At 46.9% G+C, this 27,635-nt stretch overlaps 2 protein-coding genes across 2 annotated transcripts in view; both read right to left on the reverse strand.

The window, feature by feature from the left end:
• Positions 1-15,430, reverse strand: part of nhsl1b (NHS-like 1b) — a gene marked incomplete at its 5' end in the record, with an annotated part of 181,063 nt that extends 165,633 nt beyond the window's left edge. The window contains one exon of the mRNA XM_083643517.1: positions 15,112-15,430. Within this exon, the coding sequence (XP_083499643.1) occupies positions 15,112-15,430 (319 nt within the window). The remainder of the gene's footprint in view (positions 1-15,111) is intronic.
• Positions 15,431-17,509: 2,079 nt separating this feature from the next.
• On the reverse strand, positions 17,510-27,273 carry acbd3 (acyl-Coenzyme A binding domain containing 3). The gene is made up of 8 exons (XM_083643528.1): positions 26,960-27,273; positions 25,151-25,292; positions 24,532-24,672; positions 24,085-24,243; positions 23,201-23,375; positions 22,802-23,039; positions 21,614-21,901; positions 17,510-20,249 (listed from the first exon to the last, which is right to left on the reverse strand). Exons 1-8 carry the CDS (start codon positions 27,240-27,242, stop codon positions 20,035-20,037), a joined length of 1,641 nt encoding a protein of 546 aa, XP_083499654.1. The 5' UTR covers positions 27,243-27,273; the 3' UTR covers positions 17,510-20,034.
• Positions 27,274-27,635: the final 362 nt, after the last annotated feature.

The raw sequence follows: 27,635 nt of genomic DNA on the forward strand, positions 1-27,635 counted from the left end.
AGTCAGAAACACACCAACAACCATATTGGAGGTCCATCAGAGAACTACAGCAAAGATGTTATATCAACTGGGCAATATGTGTTTTAGTGATGTTATTTATCTGACATCTGTATTATAAATGGACCAATAAAGCCGTCAATTAATTAGGGGTGTCAAAATTAATCGTTTAATCGATGCATCGGCGTGTCGCGATGCATCAAATTGGATCGTTGACAGATAATCGCAGAATCATTTATGTTTAAATGTATGTTGTTGACGTTCAGATTTTAAAGCACAAGTAAAAAAGGGTGTTGATATTTATCTGACTGCTTGTATTAATTGATGAAAGAGTAAACGTGCAGTAATAATATAGAAAATTGAGGATGTGATACTTGGATACTAAGATACTTTGATCTGTATCGAGATGCATCGTGGAATCGAAGACAGATGAATCGTAATCGAATCGTGAGGCCAGGGAAGATTCACAGCCCTACAATTAAATAATACCTGAAAAAAGACACAAATTGTAGGCATGGATTGATGCAGCAATGCCTATATAAATTAAGGTCAGATGAGGTATAGATTTTGTTCCAAACTGCCTTGTCTTTAGCCCTAGTTTCTACTTCAAAACACACTGTCTGAGCTGTAGCTTGAGAACAGTCAGCTCATTAACCTGAACAGAGGGACAGCTGCGTTTTGGTTTTGCTGGCTATGAAATGAATGAACGGCCCGCGGCTAAACACAGGACAGAAATGAAGCGTGTTATTCCATCCATACTGACGACTGAGTCCCATGTTAAGTGCAAACTGCTGGCCAGAGGGACATCAACTGAAACCCTTCTTTTAGAGCTGTACAGAGACCCTTTTACCCAGTTCCATCTCATCTCATCTCATCTAATATAACAGTGAAGTCTCCAGAGCTCTATGCCATCAATTCAGGAGGATAAAGCCTGAGGCCTGAGCTACACACACAGCGGCCTAAAAAGGACAGATGTGGATTTAAAATGGTGACCGTCGATCTATGGAAACATACACTCGCCCAAACACTGTGAGAGAAAAACACATAGTGAACTGTAAAAAAAGACTATGGCTCATAGAGGTGCTGAAAACACAGGATGGAAAACAGAGGTTCATACACACAAAAGCACACACACACATACACAGAGACAATATAGGAATACACACTCGACGTACACACAACGACAAGCGAGGAGTATGTGTACACACACACCTCATTCATAGGACCATCACACACAACAAGAGAGCTAAAAAGGCTGGAACGTAATGTTCCTACCTGACAAACATCACATACACCTGGGGGAGAGAATAAGGGAGACAACTAGAGGGAGAGCGAGAGAGAGAGGAGGGAGAGAGAGGGAGAGAGAAGAAGAGAGAGCGAGAGAGAGAGAGAGAGGAGGGAGAGAGGAGGGAGAGGGAAGAAGAGAGGGAGCGAGAGAGGGAGAGAGAAGAAGAGAGGGAGGGAGAGAGCGAGAGAGAGCGGGGGGGGGGGAGAGAGAGAGGGAGAGAGCGAGAAAGAGAGAGAGAGGGGGCTTGTCTTTGTTGTGGTCAGCATGGCAGTATGAGGGCTGACATCAAAGTGCAGAGGGTGGACAGAGACGAGAGACGAGAGGTCTGGAAGCCATATGACAAAACAACAAGAGAGAGAGAAGCAGAGAGAGAGCGAGGAGAGAGAGGAGAGAGAGGAGAGAGAGGGGAGAGAGGAAGATACTTCAAAACCAGGGGAGAAAGGGAACGCTGTGGCGAAAAAGGGAGAGTGATCGATGACAGAATTTTGTTGTATCTTTAAAATCTTTAATTTGCCCAGTCAAAAGTTAATGATTGTTGATTGATTGATTGATTGATTGATTGATTGATTATTAGGGGTGCACCGATCGATCGGCACGCAATCTGTATCGGCCGATTTTGACCTCAAATATGTGATCTGCTGCTGCAGATATTTCTTTATTGTCGCCGATTGCATAGCCGATCACGCTGCACGTGAGAAACATGAGGCAGCCCATTTTCATGTCTTCAATGTCTATCGTTTAACTTTCATATTGTGCTCTAACGTTTATATCATTGTGTTGCAAAGCACACGCTTTGCTTTCGTCAGTGTACTCACCTCCACACACCACACCAGACTGTCAACACACCCCTTGCGTCTTTGAATCACACAAATCAGCTGGTGATTAGAGCAGACTCAGCAGAGAGAAGTTACCTCCAGTCCTCCCGCCTACCGAGGCATTTGCATGCTGTTAAGTCCGTGTTTGATCCATATTTGCGTGTATCCTCCTAACGTTAATAGCTCCGGTTAGCTTTAGCCGCTTTAGCTTAATCGATAAAATAGTTAACTTGGGTCGAAGTTATTTTTCTTGTGTAACAGGGAAATCCCGGAAAATGGAGTATTTTTGTTGAGTGAACTGAACTGCATTGAACTGGTAACATGGAAATCCCGAAGTGGAATGATTTTTGTTCTTTTATAAACTGAACTGAGGGAACTGGACTACTACTAGCCATTTAGTTCAACACAGTCTTGTGCTCCAATTATCTCACACACAAAAAATCATGTTGGCGGTTTCCTTTAGCCTACAAAATATAAAATATTGATGTAGAAAAAAAAGAAAATGTGCTGCACTTTCAATTTGATGCATGAAATGTAGGCCTATATGTAAAATGGAAACTGTTCTATAATAGACTGCTATAGCTGCTTACAAAATAAATAAATAAATATATATATATATATATATATATATATCGGTGATCGGTAATCGGTAATCGGTGATCGGTCGATGATCGGTTGGGCAGATATTTCTCATAGGTGATCGGCAATCGGTGATCGGTGGCAAAAAACGTGATCGGTGCACCCCTATATGATTGGCTGAGTTGCTTTCGAAGCCATAGTACTCTATAAACACACACCTGTGACCGCAATACATCAGTATCACTGCGCCAAACATGCTTTCCCACTGTGTCTGTGTTGTTGCATCTGTGTGTTGCTTGCTTGGCAACCATTCTGCTAAATGTCGCTGAAGAACTACATTGCTTGGCAGAAGAATGATTATTTGTAGGGATGCACGATATATCGGCAATCATATCGGTATCGGCCGATGTTAGTCATTTTTTAACATATCGGTCATATCGGTATCGGGCAGATGTTGCAATGTTAATATCGGTTATCATTATCAGCCAAATTCTTCACATTGATATGAAATAATGCAGTAAATCTATGATTTATGGGCTTTTCCAAAGGCTTTGCAAATAAAGAAATGCATAACTTTTTCAAATTCAGTGTTAACATGTGTTTTTCAGTATGTACAAAATGTGATGATCATAAAAATTTGGTTTTATAAAGATCATATCGACATCGGTAAATATTGGTTATCGGCCATAACAGCAATGTTAATATCGGTTATCGGCATCGGCCAAAATTTTCATATCGGTGCATCCCTAATTATTTGTTATCAATAAATGATTGTATTTTTTGTTGCTGTGTTTATTTTATGAAACCTTGCCAGGTATATGTAGTAGTAAGTAACAAAAAGGCAATAAGCCCTGTGAGTCTGTCTGCGTCGTGCCTAACAACGCCCCTTCACTGTGTGAGTCTGTCCACGTCATGCCTAACAACACCTCTTCACTGTGTGAGTCTGTCCACGTCATGCCTAACAACGCCCCTTCACTGTGTGAGCCTGTCTGCGTCGTGCCTAACAACACCCCTTCACTGTGTGAGTCTGTCCACGTCATGCCTAACAACACCTCTTCACTGTGTGAGTCTGTCCACGTCATGCCTAACAACGCCCCTTCACTGTGTGAGCCTGTCTGCGTCGTGCCTAACAACACCCCTTCACTGTGTGAGTCTGTCCACGTCATGCCTAACAACGCCCCTTCACTGTGTGAGTCTGTCCACGTCATGCCTAACAACACCTCTTCACTGTGTGAGCCTGTCCACGTCATGCCTAACAACACCCCTTCACTGTGTGAGTCTGTCCACGTCATGCCTAACAACACCCCTTCACTGTGTGAGTCTGTCCACGTCATGCCTAACAACACCTCTTCACTGTGTGAGCCTGTCCACGTCATGCCTAACAACACCCCTTCACTGTGTGAGTCTGTCCACGTCATGCCTAACAACACCCCTTCACTGTGTGAGTCTGTCCACGTCATGCCTAACAACACCCCTTCACTGTGTGAGTCTGTCCACGTCATGCCTAACAACACCCCTTCACTGTGTGAGTCTGTCCACGTCGTGCCTAACAACGCCTCTTCACTGTGTGAGTCTGTCCACGTCATGCCTAACAACGCCCCTTCACTGTGCGAGTCTGTCCACGTCATGCCTAACAACACCCCTTCACTGTGTGAGTCTGTCCACGTCATGCCTAACAACGCCCCTTCACTGTGTGAGTCTGTCCACGTCATGCCTAACACCCCTTCACTGTGTGAGTCTGTCCACGTCATGCCTAACAACACCCCTTCACTGTGTGAGTCTGTCCACGTCGTGCCTAACAACACCCCTTCACTGTGTGAGTCTGTCCACGTCATGCCTAACAACACCCCTTCACTGTGTGAGTCTGTCCACGTCATGCCTAACAACGCCCCTTCACTGTGTGAGTCTGTCCACGTCGTGCCTAACAACGCCCCTTCACTGTGTGAGTCTGTCCACGTCATGCCTAACAACGCCCCTTCACTGTGTGAGTCTGTCCACGTCATGCCTAACAACACCCCTTCACTGTGTGAGTCTGTCCACGTCATGCCTAACAACACCCCTTCACTGTGTGAGTCTGTCCACGTCATGCCTAACAACGCCCCTTCACTGTGTGAGTCTGTCCACGTCATGCCTAACAACACCCCTTCACTGTGTGAGTCTGTCCACGTCATGCCTAACAACGCCCCTTCACTGTGTGAGTCTGTCCACGTCATGCCTAACAACACCCCTTCACTGTGTGAGTCTGTCCACGTCATGCCTAACAACACCCCTTCACTGTGTGAGTCTGTCCACGTCATGCCTAACAACACCCCTTCACTGTGTGAGTCTGTCCACGTCATGCCTAACAACGCCCCTTCACTGTGTGAGTCTGTCCACGTCATGCCTAACAACACCCCTTCACTGTGTGAGTCTGTCCACGTCATGCCTAACAACGCCCCTTCACTGTGTGAGTCTGTCCACGTCATGCCTAACAACGCCCCTTCACTGTGTGAGTCTGTCCACGTCGTGCCTAACAACGCCCCTTCACTGTTTGAGGCTGTCCACGTCGTGCCTAACAACGCCCCTTCACTGTGTGAGTCTGTCCACGTCATGCCTAACAACGCCCCTTCACTGTGTGAGTCTGTCCACGTCATGCCTAACAACGCCCCTTCACTGTGTGAGTCTGTCCACGTCATGCCTAACAACGCCCCTTCACTGTGTGAGTCTGTCCACGTCATGCCTAACAACGCCCCTTCACTGTGTGAGTCTGTCCACGTCATGCCTAACAACGCCCCTTCACTGTGTGAGTCTGTCCACGTCATGCCTAACAACGCCCCTTCACTGTGTGAGTCTGTCCACGTCATGCCTAACAACGCCCCTTCACTGTGTGAGTCTGTCCACGTCATGCCTAACAACGCCCCTTCACTGTGTGAGTCTGTCCACGTCATGCCTAACAACACCCCTTCACTGTGTGAGTCTGTCCACGTCGTGCCTAACCACGCCTCTTCACTGTGTGAGTCTGTCCACGTCATGCCTAACAACACCCCTTCACTGTGTGAGTCTGTCTGCGTCGTGCCTAACCACGCCCCTTCACTGTGTGAGTCTGTCTGCGTCGTGCCTAACCACGCCCCTTCACTGTGTGAGTCTGTCCACGTCATGCCTAACCACGCCCCTTCACTGTGTGAGTCTGTCTGCGTCGTGCCTAACAACGCCTCTTCACTGTGTGAGTCTGTCCACGTCATGCCTAACCACGCCCCTTCACTGTGTGAGTCTGTCTGCGTCGTGCCTAACCACGCCCCTTCACTGTGTGAGTCTGTCTGCGTCGTGCCTAACCACGCCCCTTCACTGTGTGAGTCTGTCTGCGTCGTGCCTAACCACGCCCCTTCACTGTGTGAGTCTGTCCACGTCATGCCTAACAACACCCCTTCACTGTGTGAGTCTGTCCACGTCATGCCTAACCACGCCCCTTCACTGTGTGAGTCTGTCCACGTCATGCCTAACCACGCCCCTTCACTGTGTGAGTCTGTCCACGTCATGCCTAACAACGCCCCTTCACTGTGTGAGTCTGTCCACGTCATGCCTAACCACGCCCCTTCACTATGTGAGTCTGTCCACGTCATGCCTAACAACACCCCTTCACTGTGTGAGTCTGTCCACGTCATGCCTAACAACGCCCCTTCACTGTGTGAGTCTGTCCACGTCATGCCTAACCACGCCCCTTCACTATGTGAGTCTGTCCACGTCATGCCTAACAACACCCCTTCACTGTGTGAGTCTGTCCACGTCATGCCTAACAACACCCCTTCACTGTGTGAGTCTGTCCACGTCATGCTTAACAACACCCCTTCACTGTGTGAGTCTGTCCACGTCATGCCTAACAACACCCCTTCACTGTGTGAGTCTGTCCACGTCATGCCTAACAACACCCCTTCACTGTGTGAGTCTGTCCACGTCATGGCTAACAATGCCCCTTCACTGTGTGAGTCTGTCCACGTCATGCCTAACAATGCCCCTTCACTGTGTGAGTCTGTCCACGTCATGCCTAACAACGCCCCTTCACTGTGTGAGTCTGTCCACGTCATGCCTAACAACGCCCCTTCACTGTGTGAGTCTGTCCACGTCATGCCTAACAACGCCCCTTCACTATGTGAGTCTGTCCACGTCATGCCTAACAATGCCCCTTCACTGTGTGAGTCTGTCCACGTCATGCCTAACAACGCCTCTTCACTGTGTGAGTCTGTCTGCGTCGTGCCTAACCACGCCCCTTCACTGTGTGAGTCTGTCCACGTCATGCCTAACCACGCCCCTTCACTATGTGAGTCTGTCCACGTCATGCCTAACCACGCCCCTTCACTGTGTGAGTCTGTCCACGTCATGCCTAACCACGCCCCTTCACTGTGTGAGTCTGTCCACGTCATGCCTAACCACGCCCCTTCACTGTGTGAGTCTGTCCACGTCATGCCTAACAACGCCCCTTCACTATGTGAGTCTGTCCACGTCATGCCTAACCACGCCTCTTCACTGTGTGAGTCTGTCCACGTCATGCCTAACAACGCCCCTTCACTGTAAATCACAGCGTCTTGGGACTTATGGCTTTAGTAATAAAGCTACAGTAAGTACACTCTCCAGCACCATCTGATCTGTTGTCATGCAGACTTAGCCTGAGCTGTGCTGCTGCTTTAGCTCGACATGTTTAGCTTTACAGAGGAAATACAATTGGATCTGAACATCTGGCTATTTGTGATATTGTGACTTGAAGACAATAGTTGTGTAAAATCTGGACCATGACCCGGAGCTGAACTCTTCAACTGCACTCCAAATGCATCATTCTATGTATGCATGTATATGCTTGTGTTTCTCTGTTTAAGGTATTTTTTATTCCAGGGGGAAATTCAATTGTTCCAGCAGCAAAACACACTTGAGACATAATACACAACATACCAAAAATGAAAAATGCTATAATAAATCTAATAAAAAAAACGATGCGTATTATTCTTCAATGCAAACAAGTGTCTAGCAGTAAATGAGAACGTGAGAAGGCAAAAAGAAAACACCCAAACATGAGAGATCCTAGAGCTGAGAAGTGGGTGGGGGGGATTGGGGGCTACTGTCTTCCCCAGTGACGGGCCACCATGAGGGGGATTACATTTTGCTCATCTCCCCCCTGGCTGGGTAAAGGCCGGATTTCCCAGCAGCACCCACTACCCACAACTGCCAACCTGGCCTGCATCTGACCTCTGTGTGTGCATGTGGACAGCCATGGTGGAATCTAGACAGAGAGCCAGATCTACTGTATGTATGGCACTGGATATCAAGCCATACACCAGGGTCTAACAATTAGCTATTTAGTTTACATTTAAGGAGGACAAGAAGTTTGAAACCTGGATGAGGATGTTGAGGTCCTCTGGAGTCCATATGTTCCCACCAAGGCCCTGAAGTAAAAGTCCATAACTTTCCATAACTTCCACGACCTAAAGAAAAGTGAGAAGCCTCCCGTTCCCACCCTCATACTCCATGTGTGGGCCATGTTCATCTAGCAGCTCTCACAGGCTTAAGCACTGCTGCTGAAACTAGGCCCTACACACACACACACACACACACACACACACACACAGACACTTGTAAGACTCTAAATCTAACCACTTTCCTATTAACTTTACTTGACAGTCTCCTTGCATCACGAGCAAATTAATCACTAATTCAGTTTTAGGGAGCGGAAGAAGTGTAGGACAGTCGTTTAAGCCTGTTCATTCACACACTTCAGTGATGATGATGAGTATCTTACTGCTCGAGGGAATGCATACACATACATACACTGTCATCACATGCAAAGACAAAAACACATACAGATACAAAAGTCAAGACCAGAGAGATTTAAGCTTAAGGTGGTCCTGCTGAAGATTAGTTACTTCCTCAAACACATGTTGTAGCTGAGGAACAACAGTTGCATTCAGTCATAGATCTCTCTCTCACCCTCTTCTCTCGCCCTCTCTCTCTCTCTGTGCCCTCGCCAGGGCGTCTTTACCTCCTGGGCGGTCTGACTGAGACTGACTGTAGGGAGGCGTGAGAGAGGGCGGCTGCATGTACACAGTCACACACACACACACACACACACACACACACAGAGTCCCAGTCAGACGCTGCTCAATGGCAGCATCCCTCCAGTCCACTTTCTACAGAATTCTACAGCTCCCTCTCTCTCACTTTCTCTCCGTCCTTCCTGACCCGTGCACCATTGTATCTCACGGGACCGGGTCAACCTCTAGAACCAGGCCAGGCTCGTCTGGTTGGACGCCTCCTGTGGGAACTGACTTGTGGATTCTGGCTGCGTAATGACCGCCTTCTATCGCTGAATGGAGAGGACCATGGCGGGCCTGAGTGAATAATGACTGGGGGGATTGAGTCTGGATAAACGTGTGTGTGTGTGTGTGTGTGTGTGTGTGTGTGTGTGTGTGTGTGTGTGTGTGTGTGTGTGTGTGTGTGTGTGTGTGTGTGTGTGTGTGTGTGTGTGTGTGTGTGTGTGTGTGCATGTGCGCGTGTGCGTGTGTCAGACGTGACAGGAAGGTGATGAAAACTGTAAACAATAATTAGCTTGGCCAGAACCTGACTGCGCCTTGGTATCTGTTTGTATTCGTTCCACTTGGATCTCAATTAGGCAGTTCAGTGTCATTATCATTATCGCGTAGTGCTGTTTATGTTCAAAAACTGATGGAGTGTAGCCAGACTGGGCCAAAAATGTCCATCGACACACACTCGCGCACAAACACACACGCACACAAACAGGTCCTTGAAAGGCACTTGAACATAGTAACACACACTCAACATGATAGTGTGCTACAGATGAAAGATGGACGCGCAAAGACATCTATAAATATCTGAGAGGGATAGAGGGAGGAATGCAATGTGTGTGTGTGTGAGAGAGAGAGAGAGAGAGAGAGAGAGAGAGAGAAGAATGGACTGTGGTGTGTCCACCCCAGATTGTCTTTTTCCGTGTCTTCAGAGCCTCACAGCAGTATGTAACTGGTGGCTTTAATATATGTGACAGGGAGTCCCTAACTGTCTCAATTAACCTTCAGTCCTTCACTGCTGTTCGACCTACTTTTCCACATTAAAATATCACACTCCCTATTCAAACTAGTGCTATATTTGGCAGAGGGGAGCTAATAGCAGGTAACATATAGTTAAAGGCACAGTTCACTTTAAAGTAAAAGTTCAAATTGTTATAGGTCAAGGCTCAAGGAGCGATACGTCAACTTGAAAGAGGTAACCCATCAATTCAAGAAGCTGATTCTGAGGGAGAAATGTGAATGGTGGTCCTGTTTTCCGCTGTTATAAAGTGCCATGGTCTTCAAGAGTCACATTCAGATTGTCTATAACATCAACATGATGCACAAGACTTCACATAATCACTATGTTTGCCCTCATTTATTGAGCAGAATCGTTAAATAGAAGTCATTGCCATGAATGTGCCATGGGACTGCATAGAATCTTGACTTGTTTTTTACCAGCCGCAACATTGGGGCTGCTATTGTTTTCACCCTGTAACTAAGTCTGTGTGTGTGTGTGTGTGTGTGTGTGTGTGTGTGTGTGTGTGTGTGTGTGTGTGTGTGTGTGTGTGTGTGTGTGTGTGTGTGTGTTTGTGTGGGAGGCACCTAGAAGCGGTATTGAGTACTCTGCCAGGTGTTTCTCTGTCTGTGTTGACAGATTATGTCACCGTGATAGGCTAGCGTCAAAACCGTGCAAGATGCAGTCATGAAACTTTACAGGTGTGGAGTTGACATCAAGGCTGGGGTCGAAAATGGGTGTGATCTGAGCAATGCCCCCCCCACACACACACACACACACACACACACACACACACACACATGTGACACATGAATTTCCTGCAAAGGATCAATAAAGTATCTATCTATCTATCTACACTTTACTCCCCAGGCCCACATTCGGGGCGCGGGCTGGTGTGATCCTATGATAAGACGGTCTCTAGTTATTTCCAGTGTTTGTGTTTCTATTGAGTTTCCCTGTCCCAGTCTCAGCTGTCTGTCTGTTGGTAACAGGTCAGGCCTCGGGGTGCGGCAGCAGCGACCTTCAGTATTAGCCACCCATGGCTGTGATGAGCCCTGTTAGCCTGCAGTAGCCAAACTAGACTTTATTTAAACTCTTGACTCTGAAGCCCTTTTCCCACATGCGTACCGGAAAATTACCTGTAAGTCAATATCGGACATTTCCCTTCACACTTCGGCTCGCGCATGTGGGAATCTATCAGCGAAATTGCCTGTATGTGGGGGTGGGCGGGGGGGGGGGCGGCACTGCAGAGCGAGTGGGGGAGTGACGTGTCGGCAAAACTCTGAATGGTGAAATAAGTTTGCTTGTTTATCCGTTCACCTGCATCGCGTTGAAGCACTTTTTACAGACTGGCTTCATTTGATGTGTCCGGGCTTGCCTTCGCTGTCGGCAACGTAAGCAAAATACTTCCACTTTCGCTTCATGCATTTGCCCTGTCGGGCTGTGACTGAAGGAGGAGGACGGACTGTGGCCAGAGAGCGAGCAGAGAGGAGAGGGGAAAATCAGCACAGCACACCCACACATGAAGCTGACATAGGCTACTGCTCTTATTATCACAAGATCATTTCGCCAGTTTGCTTTAATGTGCGCGAATGATTAGATTATGCCCGCTGGAACATTAAGCAACGTGTGTACACCTCGCCCATGAGAGTGTCGCGGAAAATGACTGCACCCGTTTCTCACTAGTATCCGCTAAAGCGCATACCGCTCTTCTGACAGGCTGGAAAGTGGTGAAATCTCCGCGACGACGGGGTCGCGCTTATACCGGCACGGTGCCTTTCTCACATGCAGGCATTAGACCACGTACCGGTCATTTTGCGGTACAAAGCGCATGTGGGAAAAGGGCTTGAGTGTCAGGTGTTCCCCTCTGAGGCCGGACAGAATGACCCCTGACCCCTGCCCTGGTACCAGCCCTTCAGTAGGAATGGAGTCGGACTAACAATGACTTAGTATTGACTGAGGCCCAAAACAAGCACAGGAGCAAACATACACCCAGACATGTAGAGTCAATCGCAGTTGTCCATCTTGTCCATAATGTGCTACTTCAATCTGCCCACAACCCTTCTTTTAACTACATCAGTAGACAGGCAGAAAGACAATAGATAGGCACACACACACACGTCATGAGCATGCACACACACACACACAAGCACACACACAAGTGCGCGCACACACACACACACACACACACACACACACACACACACACACGTCCTTTCCTCAATGTCAGTCCCCTAGCAGCTTGGGCCCCCTCTTGTTGCCATTCTCTTGCCCCTCAGTAATGTGATCCGTCTGTGAGCTGAGGGTTAGAGTATGGAGCCTGACCGACAGAAGAAGAACACTACGGACTGACCAGACACATCTGACCCACAGAAGAAGAACACTACGGACTGACCAGACACATCTGAGCCACAGAAGACGAACACTACGGGCTGACCAGACACAGCTGAAAGTCAGGTTGCAAGCACACTCGAAAATATTTAAAAACTCACTGGGTGCAGGGCAAGCACGAGATATGAAAAAGAGAAAAAGCCAGCACTCCAAATGTCTTTCTTGTTGATTTATTTACCTCATACACCTGGGCAGCAGCAACGAACGTTTCAGTCAAAGACCTTCCTCAGCTGAGCCACAGAAGAAGAACACTACGGGCTGACCAGACACATGTAGCATTTTACCAGCTAACTATCCATTACAGAATGATCTATGACGTCACTCATTTGGGTTAGCTAGCCACTACTATCCCATAGCAAAGTTAACATGAGGACTCATTAAGCATTTGGGATCCTATAGACCAGTGATACTCAACTTGCGGCCCGGGGACCAGGTGCAGCCCGCGATAGGGTGCAGAGTGGCCCCCTGACCATTTTCTAATTCACAATTAAAACAAATGTTAAAGTTTGACTGAGCTCCTGCTAAATTGTCAAATATCGCATTCGCCACCTGCTCGCTGCCCAGGCAGGCATGTATGTATGTTAACTTAACCTAACTAACTAACTATCCTTACAGGCCAATACCTATCCTGTGTGTGCTCAAAATTGTCAGACTAACACCCGGCTGACACCCCAAAAAACCTACAATCTGCTACAGAAAAAATAATATTAATGTTTGTTTATTATTTTGCAAAAGTGGCCCCCGGGCAAAGCAAGTTGAGTATCCCTGCTATACACAGTAGTACTGGACCTGGCAGTGAGGTGCTTTGTTATGACCATGACTTGATATTTCTGTGTGTGCTCTGTGTGACTGGGAGTCATGTGTGTTAAACATTAACTTTCATTCAAATAGCTCATTCAAAACTACTCCATAAGCTGTTCTGTATCATGACACGTTCAAATACACGCCTCCCTCGCTACGTTGTAACGAGCTGTGCGCAAAGCTGGTTTCATATACAGAGTCGTGTGTGTGTGTGTGTGTGTGTGTGTGTGTGTGTGTGTGTGTGTGTGTGTGTGCAGAAACACCTGCATAGCACACATGTTTGTGTTGTAATGAATGTGAAAGCAGTGCTTCTGTACGCCCACTGCTGGCCTTGGGGCTACAAATCGCTCCCACATTACACACCACATTCCAGACTCTCTCACACCTTGTCTTCAGCTGCTGGCCTCCACTCACTCACTCACGGACTGACTGACTGACTGACTGACTGGCTGATTGACTGACTGGCTGATTGACTGCCTGCTGCAAAGGACCTAACCGACAGGAACTCCCAACCAGGATATATTGGGTCATTTTAGATGTGCTGTGCCATGTCATAGCACAGCACAGGGGATTAGTAAATGTCTGTTAGCTGCCATATAGTGACCCCCCCCAACACAGCTTGATGGAATGTGTGTGTGTGTGTGTGTGTGTGTGTGTGTGTGTGTGTGTGTGTGTGTGTGTGTGTGTGTGTGTGTGTGTGTGTGTGTGTGTGTGTGTGTGTGTGTGTATGTGTGGGTGGGTGTGTGTTACATCTATTGCTCATCATACATCACGTTCGCTTGTGTCTGGGACCTGTCTGCTTGGCTTATCATTTCCCTGTAACCATGTGAGCAGTATGCGTGCATGCGCGCGCGTGTGTGTGTGTGTGTGTGTGTGTGTGTGTGTGTGTGTGTGTGTGTGTCTGTGTGTGAGTCATAGCCAAAGTCAAGGGAGGGAACAAGACTCAAGAGGTTGAAAAGATAGGCGGAAGGACAGCAAAGGAACCAAAAAGCAATAAATCAGACTCTTTTGTCGTGAGGTTTAACCCTCTTGATCGTTGCTCAGTGGAATTTGAGCTGGTCTTCCCATCCTACTTTGCAACAACATTGAGGAGATAAAGAAAGGAGCCAACAGAGACATGTGATCACTTAACTATTTGTAAACATAAACACAAAGCAATCTATTAATTAAATAGGAAGCAACCGGTTTGACTGTGCTCAGTCAGCCCATATCAAGCAGATACACCAGAACAGACAAAATGACAGGCCTGGGCCTATCTCTCCATCTTTAGCTGGCACAGTCGCCATGGTATGAGTCAAAGTCTGGGTTAATACGTAACTGCTGTGTGTGAGGCTACAGGAGGCAGCTTTACAGGACGAGAACACAAACAATGGAAAAACAACAAAAGTCAGCAAAGCAAACAAGCGCATTGATTTTTCCATTGATCTTTGAGAGGACAAACTTCATTTACAAGCATAAAAAAGGCAAGTAGAGATGGAGAAAGAGGTCCCTGTGATCTCTCAGTGTGTCCTTTGAAGCTCCAGACACAGATGGTCTGAGCATCGAGGGGGAATCCATCATTCCTGACAGGACTCAACGGCCGCATTAACATACGTCTAAATCCAAGACAAACAGCGGCCATGTGTTTGGGAGCCACTGGTCACTCCCTCCCCTTTCATTCATCCGACAACATGACTACCACCTTGGATCTGCCCAACATCTCGCCACAGCATATTGACCTTGTTGTTGTGATTGGACAGTGATGACCCAAACAGTGATGACCCAAAAAACAAACAACTGCCAGTAACAGATACACAACAAATCATTTGCCTTCCCAGGTGAAAAAAATAACTAGAATATTGCTAACCACGTGGGGGGACTAATGTGTTTGTGGTAAGGTTATTCAATAAATCCTGTATCCTGCCAATCACTCTGTGGCACCAATGCTTTATAATGAGTGACTCCCGTGGTATGATATCACTGTAAAGTTAATATTCCTATTCATATAGTGAATTGCAGTTTTGCTGTGACGTTTGAAGAGTAATGTTATCCTTCTAAAATAACGTTATAGTTATTTTTCGCAAGGAATAACGATCTCGACCTGGCTTTCTTTGACATGGTAAGGCAGGCAATAATAGCCTACATCATTTGCTCTAAAGTTTATGGGCATCTCTGAACACCAGCAAGTGAGACCAGCAGCAGCGCTGCAAAACTTACGGATTTGGACCTTCTTGGGCTCGAACTTGCTGATCTCAGTCTGCAGAGTGTCCAGGCGTCCTTGAATCCTGCAGGATCTTCTGAACACCAGCCCTGCCTCCACCTCAATCCCCAGGAAGATGTCGCTGGCATGTCGAGAAAGGTCGGAAAGTTGGTGAATTATGCTGGTCATTGTATGACAGCTAACCTCATCCAGATCCGAGAATAAAACGGCTCTTCGCAATTTGCGTCTCCCGGTGTCGTCCACGGGGATCCAGCCATCTCTCGCCGACAACCTCGCGACACGCCGCGGCTCAACGCTCCTCTGGTGGAAGGGCATATTTCTTTAATAATAATAGACTCCAGCGGGAACGAAAACACTTCAAAGTACGCTCACAACCTTACGGCTTTCAATCCAATCCAAGTCGCACTCCTTTTCCGATGCTGCTATTGTTCCCGAGGCTGTATAATCCTTCCATCCCGCCATATTTTGGTTTTTCAAAGCATGGAGTTTTGTGCTGTATACTGGAGACGTTGCCTCGCAAAGTCTATTCAAATTCAACCAGAGAGTGTGCAGGCTGGAAGGAAAGGGAAAAAACACAACTGAAGGAAAAGTGGGGGAAAGTACAAGTAAAAACCCGGAAACAACTACAACCACCTGTAGCAACTGGAACCGGAGCCAGTTCAGTTGGAAGGGATTAGAGCAGCAAGTTACCTGCTTCCCTTTGCAGTAAGTGGATCGGCATGGCGGAAAACCAGGACTGGATTTATCTCTACTACTGCACCCGTTTTCTTCTTTATTTCGAGAAAAGATTTACCAGAGTGGAGTTCCCAATAAACTAACGTTAAGTAGTTTAATTGCACTTATATTTTACACCCAACAAGACTAACGCTAGTATTTTGTTCATAGGTTTAAAATCTACATTGTTTCCTCCCCACCTAGTTAGGTTAAGTCAACAGCAACATATTCTGACAGGCCGCTTAGGCCGGGCGAAACCTCAATATTTAGCTATAACGTTAGTTTCTTATTGAAGTGAAAAGGTTTCTGCAATAACATAACGTTAACGTACCTTTTTAATGTTGAAGTCTGGTCTGAGGTCATAATGAGCCACGAAAGGTCGTGTTTTCCTATGATTTTGACGCAAAAACGTCGTTGAAGCACGAGGAACGATGGAGGAATGATAATGATGTTACTCAGTATTCTTCCGCCAAGCAATTTTTTCCAACACTAAGCGCGCGAACATGCGCGCGACACATAATTAGCCAGCCAGTGTGGGTAGTGATTTTCGTTTAGCGCATTGATATTTAAATGAGCTGTTGTGCGGTCGGTCAGGGACTATCTGTTTTGTAATGGTAGTTTATTTCAATAATCCAGCGGCCTGCCACAGAGGAGGCGAGCACTGTTAAGGCCTACTCTGCCCTGTCAATGAACTCATGCCCTTTAAAATAGATCCTGGACAACATTGTGTGAACACTTGTCTCTGATTTATCATGTGTGCGTGTCCAAGGCATGTTTGTCCAGGGCCAGTGTCCAGTGCCCACCGTCCAGCATTCCTCCCATTGCTCTTTGAATTCCAGACAGCATCAGTGGTGTCCCAGCACAAGTGCAGTGCCACTCTTTTGAATGGCTGACAATGTCCAGTTGGCAAAACGTGTCACTGGAATGAACATATTATGCCCCCTGGTGTATTATTGTGAACACAGCAACTTGAAAAGCTGCCTGTCACGCTCCTGCACTATGCATGCGTGCTGCATGTGGCATTTAATATATTTCTTGGAAGTGACCCCATTTCCACTGCCAGTGTTTTCTCATTCCACAACTGGAGATCTTCAAATTCCATATGCTCTCTGTGACAACAGTTGGGAAGTTACTCAACAGTACAGTGGAACTTAGAGCTGATGCAGCTGTCCTCTGGACGGCTGATGCCTCCCACATGCACTCTTGAAACACATGACAGACAACGGCGATTGTCTTCTGAATATGAGCAACATCCTCACTTTTTCCTGCCTTCAGCACAAAATGTGCCCAACAGGAAAACAGCGTGTGGATGACAGAACATTCGCCGCCAGCGAGGGGGGAAACGACAGGCCAAGGCTGTTGTGTTGTTCCAAGGAAGTCTTTAGTGGCTTCACACTCACACATCCCAATGTTGCCACTTCCTGTCTAAATTTCAATCTGCCGTTTCTTCTCAGCAAACTGAAATGAAAGAGGCGTCCCGCTCTGTGAGGTCAAGGTTCAACCCAGGAGCCCATATTATGAAGTCAACTGCAATTGTCCTCTGATGTTCGGTCGAGGTGGAGAAGGTGATGATCTGATGAAACTTCAAAAGGCACAAACGATACACTTCAGAATAAACCCTGGAACTGTGAGAAATTCAAAGAATGAAAATGTTTAATAAAGAGGCAAACTGTCCAGTACTAGAGATGAACATAAGTTTAATCAAGATTAAATATATGCCCAAAAAAGATCTTCCAACTCATACGAGATCCAAACAAGTCAAACAAAGCAATACAAAAAGATGAGCTTTTCTGTCGATAGAGTCTTTCACTTTTACACTTGTGAAGAGTTTTGGACTTTCATTTGGGGTAAAATGTACATATATATCTCATTCACCATACTTTACAGTGCACTGATTCTCAAACCCATGGCCTTCTCTCCCACATCTAAAAACCCATACATAAACTCATTTATAGAATTATTTACATACAAGGCTTGAACAAGTCATCTCAACACCATTAGGTGAGCGGTATTACTTCAGACAAATTAACATTACACACCAGAACATATTGGGTATTTCTTGAACTTAATGGCTTGGCTATACCATAGGTAGTGACATTTTGTTACACAATTCATTGTATGGATAAGAAGCAGCACCTACTTCAGATTCATATGCTTTGACCAACTGACACTCGGAAAAGGACACTAGACGATTAATTTGTTTGGGGATTAGATGCAAGTTATTCTCAGCTCAATCTGTGTGATAAAGTGAAACAAAATATATCCGATACCCACTGAACAGGGACCAAGCTAAAAAAAAACAATGATTCCCGATTCAGCAACCATCTTTCACAAGTAGATAGAACACAGGTCATACAGAATTGCTGACAATGCACCTAGGTGGTAGGTTTAAGACAAGTGAAGCACAAAGCATGCAAATGCAATGCGAGGTGAAACAACAGAACACAACTAAATGGTGGCAAAGAAATAATGAAACTTCAAAAGCTTTTATATTCACTTGGATGTCACAACAACTGAGATTAGTAAGCAGCAACCACATCACCCAAGACACCAGGATGAGTCTACATCGTCCGTTTTCCCACAACAACATTTGAGATGACCGATTCAGTCGATTCATATCACGAAGAAAGAAATGTACAGAAATACTGTGTATTTTGGCTTATGGATTTTCTATTTCTGAGCACTGTCGAAACATGTAACATGTATGTAACAGTGACACGAACCCAAGAAACAGGGAAAATTAATTTTCAGTTGTTAGTTTTGAATTGTGTCATAATAACTCAACGTAGCATCTCCAAATGAGACATAGCACAGAGTGATCAACATTAACGTGACATCTGTCCCAATACTAGCTTCTTTTCCTTGACTGTTTTGTGATATGACCTGATGAGCAAGAGATGTACAGATGCAGTCATCCTCTCTAGACTGTCGAAGTCATCATGTGGGAAAGGTAAACATGGAAGAGTGGAGGGGACGTAGCCCCCCCAAAGAAGCACTGAGGCAACAGCTTGGAGATGAAAAACTGAAACAGCATCACACGGACACAAAAATGATATATATCCTAAGAGAAAGGGGGAATAATAAATATTTATTAAATGCTTTGTTTTTAGACACAATCTCATTTCTCTTACGCTGGATCCCATACAGAGATGCTTGACTTTGCAGGACCGGAAGGCCCTCAACCATACTTTCCCATGTGCATGTTATTGTGTACTCGCTGCCTTCCACCCCCGACCGATTTTGCCCACCCTCAAGTGTAAAATGTCTTCTTTGTCCGTCCTTCATAAGCTCAAGTCAGTAGACTCAAATTCCCCCAAAGAATCCTATAACCTACTCCTGGTGCACTTATGCCGATCTGAGGATCGCATCAACCAATGAGGGCGATGAATAGACTGCTTCGGTGCAGTGTGAGGTGAAGAAACGCACTGCTTCCACCAACGCAATCCTCTCAGATCTGCTGGGGGGTAGGGAAGAGAGTGTGGGACTACTGTTTTACCACTAGAGGGGGCGACTCGCTTTGTGTGTACACTGGGGATTCTTATGTGTGTGTGAGTGTGTGTGACTCTGAGGCCCACCGCCTCTGTGGAACCAAGGCATAGTGTTCTGTAGTGCATCTACAAGATTTGATTTTCAACATTGGAGTACCTGTGTTCTCGTGGGACACGGTTACCACCCGACCGTCTGGAAACCTGGACTGGCCAGGTCTCAGCTCGAGGTTTAAGAAAGCACCACTTGGGGCAGAAGCAGCCGGAAGGCCACGTGGGACAGTAAGGGCCAGGGCGACAGAGGGGCCCGGGGTGAAAGGTCGTCAAATACAATATGAGGACAAAGTCGTACAGTTTGGTCTCTATGTGAGCGCAGCAAGGACAGGTGCTGAGTACACTACAGGAATACACACGCTCCTTCCAAGGGCTCAGTGAGAGGCTCTAGCATGGGTGTATCCTGGGACACACATCCACACACACACACACACACACACATATATATATAGAAGTCCAATCTCCAAATTAGAGCTCTAGACGTGTCTTTGTCGCCCTCTGGTGGTTCTATCCAGAATAGGTCTGGTGTCACTTTCTCCGTCGCACACACAGGCTGCCGTTGCGCACGCGAGCGCGCGCACAGACACACACACACCCCCACCCCACACATACTTACACACACATACACACTCGTTGGCTCCCCTCCCCCGGTGTCTGTGTTCAGGCTTATCTGGTGTAGTAGACTCTGTAGTAAACACTCTTGGAGCGCCAGAGCGAATAGGAGTTGTCGAACTTGAGCAGGTAGACCCCGCGGCCGGGGTACTGGTGGCTGCCGGCGTACACCTCCTCATGACAGTCCCGCCGGTACACCGGCACGATCTCATCCACCTGAGGCTTGCCCGCCTCCTTCTTGGCCTTCTCCTCCTCGTTAGGGGCGTCACCTGAGGGTGGGCGAAAAACAACCATACATCAAGTCAATGGAGGAAAGAAGGAGAGGACAACGCAGTGACCAATGAGTCTCACCTTTTCAAATGGCTATATCATTATTATTATATATTATTATTATTATTATTATTATTATTATTATTATTATTATAGCGAGGGATGCAGAGTAAAAGAGAAACAGGAGAGAAAGCTGTGGCAGGGTTTGATAGTAAGCCAGTAGAGAGAGGCACGGAGCAGGCGAATAAACCAACTTGACTATCTCAGTGCACTGCTATCATTATCCTAACAAAGCCTAACCCATGAAGCACTGAGCCACTGGACAACACATCCAACACCATTATACCATCGTGACCACGATAGAATATCGTGCTGCGGCTAATGTGGATCCTAATAAACTAAACTAAACTAAACCACATCAGACTTGCCTTTTTATTTGTTTGCCAAGTGCAGGTGGCGCACACAAAATTTCACCAGGATACCAAGTTGCTCAATACCAGATTGGCATACTACATGCGTGCAGGACTAGGTGTGGTGTACAGTACATTCAGAGCGGAACAACTGTTCCAAGGGTAGAAGCCAAGACAACTGATTCCAAACCCAATCTAAATCTACAGGGGGGGGGGGGACACTCGGCCTCAACAACGACTCTAGTCATATGGTCCAATGTGAACCCCCCCCCCCCCCCAAAAAAAACAACAACAACAACAACCACCCAACAGGAAACACATGTTTACTGGCAACAGGCAATAGGAATTTAGTTCCAAGGAGGAAGAAAAAGAACCAGGAAATAAGTCACTCTTAACACCACCACTGCCTGGAACAGTCCACGTGTACAGTATAAAATTACAAATGACTGTATGTGGAAGAAGTCAATGTTACTCTTGTTAATTTCACTTCAAAATACATTTGCAACGTGATGTAAATGTAAACTACTGTACTGTAACGTCTGTACCATAAAGCAAGAAACAGAACATTGATTTTTTTTTTTTTTAGGTGTAACTGTATTTAGTGAACTGTTCTGGATGAATAAGAAGAAGAAAAATTGAATGACAGAATGTGTTAGTGTGTGATCCTTCATCTTTATGCGTGTGATGACGCCCCATCTTTGTCAGGTTGTGTAGAGTGCAGTGCAGTTTTGAGGGGGAAACAACTGAATGACTGACAGGTTGTAGCACCAATGAGAGAGTGGTTCATTTTCAAAAGTCAACAGAGTCAGGTTTGGTGAGCGCGCCTGATCCCTCAAGTTGTTACTGATTTGACCTAGGCTTTGCCACTGTGCAAAGTACAAGTTGATAAATAGCAAAAGATGCATAGAAGATCTTTACCGGTCACTCATACATGCTTCCCACCCACGCCTCACCTTCATCATCCTCGTCCTCGTCGCTGGACTCGGACACGTGCACGCTGACCGAGGCAGAGGCGGCGTCTGTCCACTCGAAGAAGACCCCGAAGCCGATGTCGTAGTAGTCTGTGGCGAACTCCCAGAACAGGTAGGACCCCTCCTCGTGGGTGGGCACGCGCACCGTCACCACCTCGCCGCGGCCCACCGTGATCACACTGTCGGCGTCCTGCCGGATCTTCTCCTTGAAGTCCTTGATCTGCGGCCGCGTCCACATGGAGGGAGCAGCTATCACCGGCGGGGAGTCTGCTGTTAGGAGAGGTTTCATTTTCTAGATTAATACTTTGAGCTCAAGATGAACTTCATTGAATTGATCTCTGAGGGGAAACTGGGTCTTCACAGCAAGAACAATGGTTGAGATTGAAAAGAAAATACAATAATTAAAATATTACGAATTAAAGATACAAATATTTATGATGCTGAGAGGGTTCCTAACTGGATAGGAAAATAAACGATACATTATGAAATTTCATCACAGAAAATAACTGATTTCTTACACAGACAAAAGATAATTGATTTCTTACACATGGACTTTAAATGTCAGAACAGCATGAGTTATGCTATGTAGACTAGCAGGCCAAGTATGCCGTCTGTCTATGCTGGGTGTGCCTGCGTGTGTGCATGCAGGAAAGATTTTCCTTTTGCAATCGGACATTAATCTTATCTTTTCTATCATCGATCCTCTTGCTGTTTCACATCACATTCAGAATGAGCAGTCACAGCACATTTTAGTTGGGTGAAGGATGCTTGTTTGTGGTCTGGAATCAAGCCAGGGCCTTGTTTATTTCTGGTATGAGCGCTCAGTCGCCTGTAAGCACAAACAGGACGGACAATACCTAAAGCAGCCAGCAGGCTGGAGAGAGACTATCATGTATGACTTGTCCCCCCTCATCTCCTCCCTGCCCTGCAGGTCATATCACCAAGGACACAGCAGATAAGGATAGAGTTTCTGGTTTGGTACAAAGCTTTGTTTGTGTGACAGAGTTTTCTCCCCCTCGTCTGCACCCAATAGCTGCGCATAATGCAGACTCTTTGTGGGCGAAGTTAACAGTCAGTGTGTGTGCACGCGTGTGTGTGTGTGTGTGTGTGTGTGTGGGTGCGCGTGTGTGCGTGTGTTTAGTGAGACCCATCCATCTATGGCCCACCAACCTAGTAAAGGTCCGTTCTCTGAGACCTCTTCTGCAGGCTCGGGCTCAGCCTCCCGGTCCATGCTCTCCGAGTAGGAATCTGACTGGCCTCCATTGACGGTAGGAGCCTCCTCACCAGAGGGGGGCGACGCTGCACACAGCGATGCTGTTGCTGCCGAGGTGGGTTCGCTGCTGCTGCAGCTGCTGGCCTCCAGGGTGGCCTGCACCACCGCATCCTCCTGCTGCTTCTGTAAGGCCGCCTGGGGCGACAGGGAGAGGGCACCGACTCAAGATGTTGCAAACCAAAGCCAGGGAGATCAATCAAAACCATGATGGATGAAAATCGCGTTATGCGATAAATTGTGCAGTGCAACCGTACTTGCATCATGGTCTATCACTCTGTCTGTCAATGCGCCCCTACCTGTTGCTGGGCCAGTTGGACCTGGTAGAGCTGCTGCATGTACTGCTGGTAGTGCTGCTCCTGCAGCTGACGGATGAGGCCCAGCTGCTGCTCCGGGCTGTTGGGGTACTGCTGGGCAGCGTACTGCTGGAACTGCACCGATGTCTGGGCATTCAGCGCCGCCATGATCTGTTGTCTGGGGAACAGAAGAGGGGCATGGAGTTGGTGAAGGTGGAAATGGGGAGAAGGGGAAGAGGGTTGTAGACAGAAAACAGACAGTTGGGGTGGTGTGAGTCGGGCGATGGTTCTGGAGGACCCAGGTTCTGAAGTGCCCTCGAGCAAGACACTGAAGAGGCGCAGCTCTGCCACTGAGAGGGGGAATCAACAATGAATCACATTACATTTGCCACTTTTGAACCTTATCTCTATCTATCTGGAATTGGGATATAGTGTCAAACACAACAACAGCTGTTATCAATGTTCTTTGTGTCTCTGGGGCACGGCTTCAGGATTTGCTCGACTTCCTCGAATCGAGGAAGAGAGCTGATCTTGAAGCTGCGAGGGCTCGCGGGGCGGTTATTCCAGCTACAGATTATATTTACTAATTTTTCTATGCGCACATCCACGGACGAGCCTCACCAGCTGGCGGGAGGCAGAGTTTCTGCCAGCAGATGAACAGGGAGCTCTTGGTTCTTGGTGCAGGCAACATGAAGGGAAGGTCAACATTGTTCATCTGCATATACTAAAAATGTTGTCCTGATAGAAAGCTGTTTGAAAAGCGGCACCGTTTTCCTTTAAGAAAAAGAGCGTAGCTGTCATACTGGGGTTATAGCTGGCCTTCACCAATGCATAAACACATAACAAACACATAACACACACACACACACACATACACACACACGTACTTCTGCTGCTCAACCCGTAGCCTCTCCTCCTCTGCCTGCCTCCTTTCCTCTTCCTCCCTTCTCAGCCGCTCCTCCTCCTCACGCCTCTGTCTCTCCTCTTCCTGCCTTTGCCGCTCCCTCTCCTCTTCCTCCAGCAGGCGGCGCTCCTCCTCCTCTTTCCTGGAGAGCAACACAGAACCAAATGAGGGATGAAAACGACGCGGGGTAAAATATATCCGTAAAATACTTTCCTATGTTTTGTGAAAAGCGTCACAGTAACACAACTGTCCATCTTTCAAGAAACACAAACGAGGAAATATAATAGCGCCAGATATAACCCTATCCACCCAGAAGAAATCCTGCTTTGCCAGTTGCATATAGGACAAACTGAACACAAGGTTGTTTTTTTAACTTTTAGACAGTTTTTTTAGGCATCTTCTTCAGCGGAACTGAAGCTGGACACCTTACCGTTTCCTCTCCTGCTCCTCCTTCTCGATCTTGTGCGAGGTGACGTAGGGAGCGAAGAGGTTACAGCACTTGTTGAGTAGCTTCACAAACTCCACCATGGCATCCTCCTTCTCCAGGTTCCCCAGAGCGGCCCACTCTTTCCTACACACAGGATGAGGCGGGGGGTGAGGATAGACAAGAGACGCAGCTGGACACAGTGGTCAAAGTGTTTGTGGACTCCCTCCCCCAAAAAGAATATGATAAAAACAAGGGGAAATTATGTCTGAAGCAGTCATACATGTACCTAACAGAATGATCAAAATCTGTTTTAGCTTTTAATGAATCCCAGAACATTACAGAAAATCAGTGTAAATGTGACGATTTGAGCAAATCACAACCAATTTTCCATAAAAAAAAACAATTTTGAGTTGTGCACAAAGTTAAACTTTTATAAATGAAAATTAATGAGCAGGAATAACAGATGTCCCTGAAATGGACTGAATGTGAGAGTGAGAGAGCTAAGGGACAGAGCAAGAGAGAGAAAGCTCTGCGCCGTCTCCTGTTTACTGAAACACAGCGGAGTGTATTGGCTGGATGGCCTGCCAGAGTTCAAAGGTCACACGCAGAGAGCTCAGGTTACCTGCGGTCGTTGCCCAGGACATCAAAGAATCCCACCTCTGGCGAGGCGTCCGGGTTGTAAGGGCCCAGCAACACCTGTTTGTGCAGAGCCACCAGCCGAAGCTTCTCCTCGTAGGTCGGGTGGAAGGCCTTTCCATCTTTATCTGCGAACAGGAACATGGAATACTTTGCATTCAATTGTGCCAGTGAAAGAGTTTATGCAGTGGGAATTCTAGTGAATGCTATGCTTAGTTATATCCTAGCCTACATCCTTCTTTTGTACAATGTGTGGAAGCTGCCACATTAACAGCATATACAGTTTCATAATGTAACTTTCTTGTGCTCTTTGAAGCAAGCCAGACACTCTATGCCTCCACACACAAGCATTACATTTAACAGCAATCAACATGTCAACATCACTTAGCCCAGAGTGAAGCCTCTATTCAAACTAGATTGGATGTGTGGCAAGATATGACGATACACCCCAAGGCATACGGCCAAACCCTGGTCAGCTACAAATACAATGCACAGATTAGTATTAGCGTAGGGAGGCAACCAGCTGCAGAACCTGTTTGCATAGTCTCATGTCATCTGAAGTACTCTGCTCTTATAATAAAAACAATAAAAATGGCCAATGTGCAAAATGGCTCATGAACTTCTACATTTGTATTTGCAAAGTGACCGTTGAGTACACCTTCTGTTGCAGAATTACTTAGCATTTCCTCAACCGGTAAAGGTGGGGCAAGAAAGGCATGATTGTAATTTAGGAAACTTCCTCGAGTAAGGCTGACAAGCTAGTAGGTTTAGATCAGAGTAATTGCTACATGTGACCTGGACTTCACTGTCCAATGAGACAGACAGTGAGATGAAAATAACTCAAACTCAAATACAGTCATGTACTACTGCAGTAGCATACATTCTTCAAGCTGTCTACTGAATGCACAGCATGCAAAATTGTATGACTGAAGTATGTGAATAGAAAATCTTTAGTGATGCTGTTAGCTCAGTCTTTCCAGGTGGAATGGCCTCCTGGATTGTATGCATGCGGTTCAGAAAAAGAAGCGATCCACTTGCACTTTTTCTTTGATTTTCTGCCAAGAGCAGTAGAAGCATGGAGTAGTGTAGACAGGGGGCAATTAGGTTGTAAAACACAGGCGAGTAGTAACTACGCCAGCCTGAGAGAGCACTGGAAACCTTGTGTGCAAATTTCTCCAAGGAACTAAAGTTAACTTGACTACAGCTAGAGCAGGAACTGTGGTGTCAGGAACTCTGTGTCTAATGAGTTACATGCACACCCCCTTCAGTCGCAGCCAACGGGGCAATGAATGGCAGCGGATTGGGATTGTGTGTCTGTCATCGTAAATTTCCCAAACAAATCACCGAGTCCCATTCAGGAAGGGGAGCTTCATAGATTACTAACTATGTGGAGCAGTCGCATGACTTACTGACTCATGAGATGTCAAGATACCCTGGCTAAACCCTGAGTGCACAGCCAACAGTCTGGGTGAATATGCGCTCACTCCGCTCAGGCCACAGCCAAAGCAAGCAGCCGTGCGGATACTTGATCGTGAATATGTGTGGCTAACTGGAGTCATCAAAGCATTGATTTAGCTTTAGACAGCCTGCTCGCAGCTTGTTAGCATTATTGGCTAGCAGCTAATGCTGCGGCTCACAGACTGACAACAGGAGCGGTGACAGCAGCTAACAAACTAGCTAGCTAGCCCAACCTCAGCTAGCGAGCGATTTATCTCATAATATAACGTAACGTTCAATCCCATCTAACGTTAGCCGTCTGCGGTAAGCCTTTATGGTGATCGCCAATATAAAATACCTTTAAAAAATTTCAGGGCCATTCCATAAAGCTCTTGCAAAGCAAAGCCCCATTTCCTCTCTATCGTGGTTTTGGCAGTCTCGCCTGCCTCCCCTTCATCCTCTTCGCCCGCGGCGGCACCCTGCTCGCCGGGCTCGGGTCCCACGGGCTCTGGGTCCGGCTCGGCCGCCTGTCCCTGCTCGCCCTCCGGGTCTGGGCTGAGGGTGAGGCCGTCGATGGAGACTTCGAGCCGGCTAGAAGTGCCATTGTCGAGGTCGCCGCTCTGAACCTCTGTCGCCATCATGCAGAATGTCAGCTGAAGCGGCCACGTACCTACTTCCGTTACACTTACCGGAAGTTCCGCCTGGATTGTTTTTTTTTTCTTGTTTTGGATGTAAATAATGACGTAGCGATCAATATATCATCCATGTGTTGGTCCACCACACAACAATTAACAGCAAAAAAGAAAATGGAAAAACTACACTCTCTCTCTCTCTCTCTCTCTCCCTCCCTCCCTCCCTCTCCCTCTCCATCTCTCTCTCTCTCTCACACACACACACACACACACACACGTACACGTGCACGCAGACGCACACGCACACACGCACGCACGCACGCACGCACACACACACACACACACACACACACACACACACACACACACACACACACGCACACACACTACTAGACTAGACAC

This window comes from Poromitra crassiceps, assembly GCF_964638095.1.
Source record: "Poromitra crassiceps genome assembly, chromosome: 9".
In the NCBI taxonomy this organism is placed as follows: Eukaryota; Metazoa; Chordata; class Actinopteri; order Beryciformes; family Melamphaidae; genus Poromitra; species Poromitra crassiceps.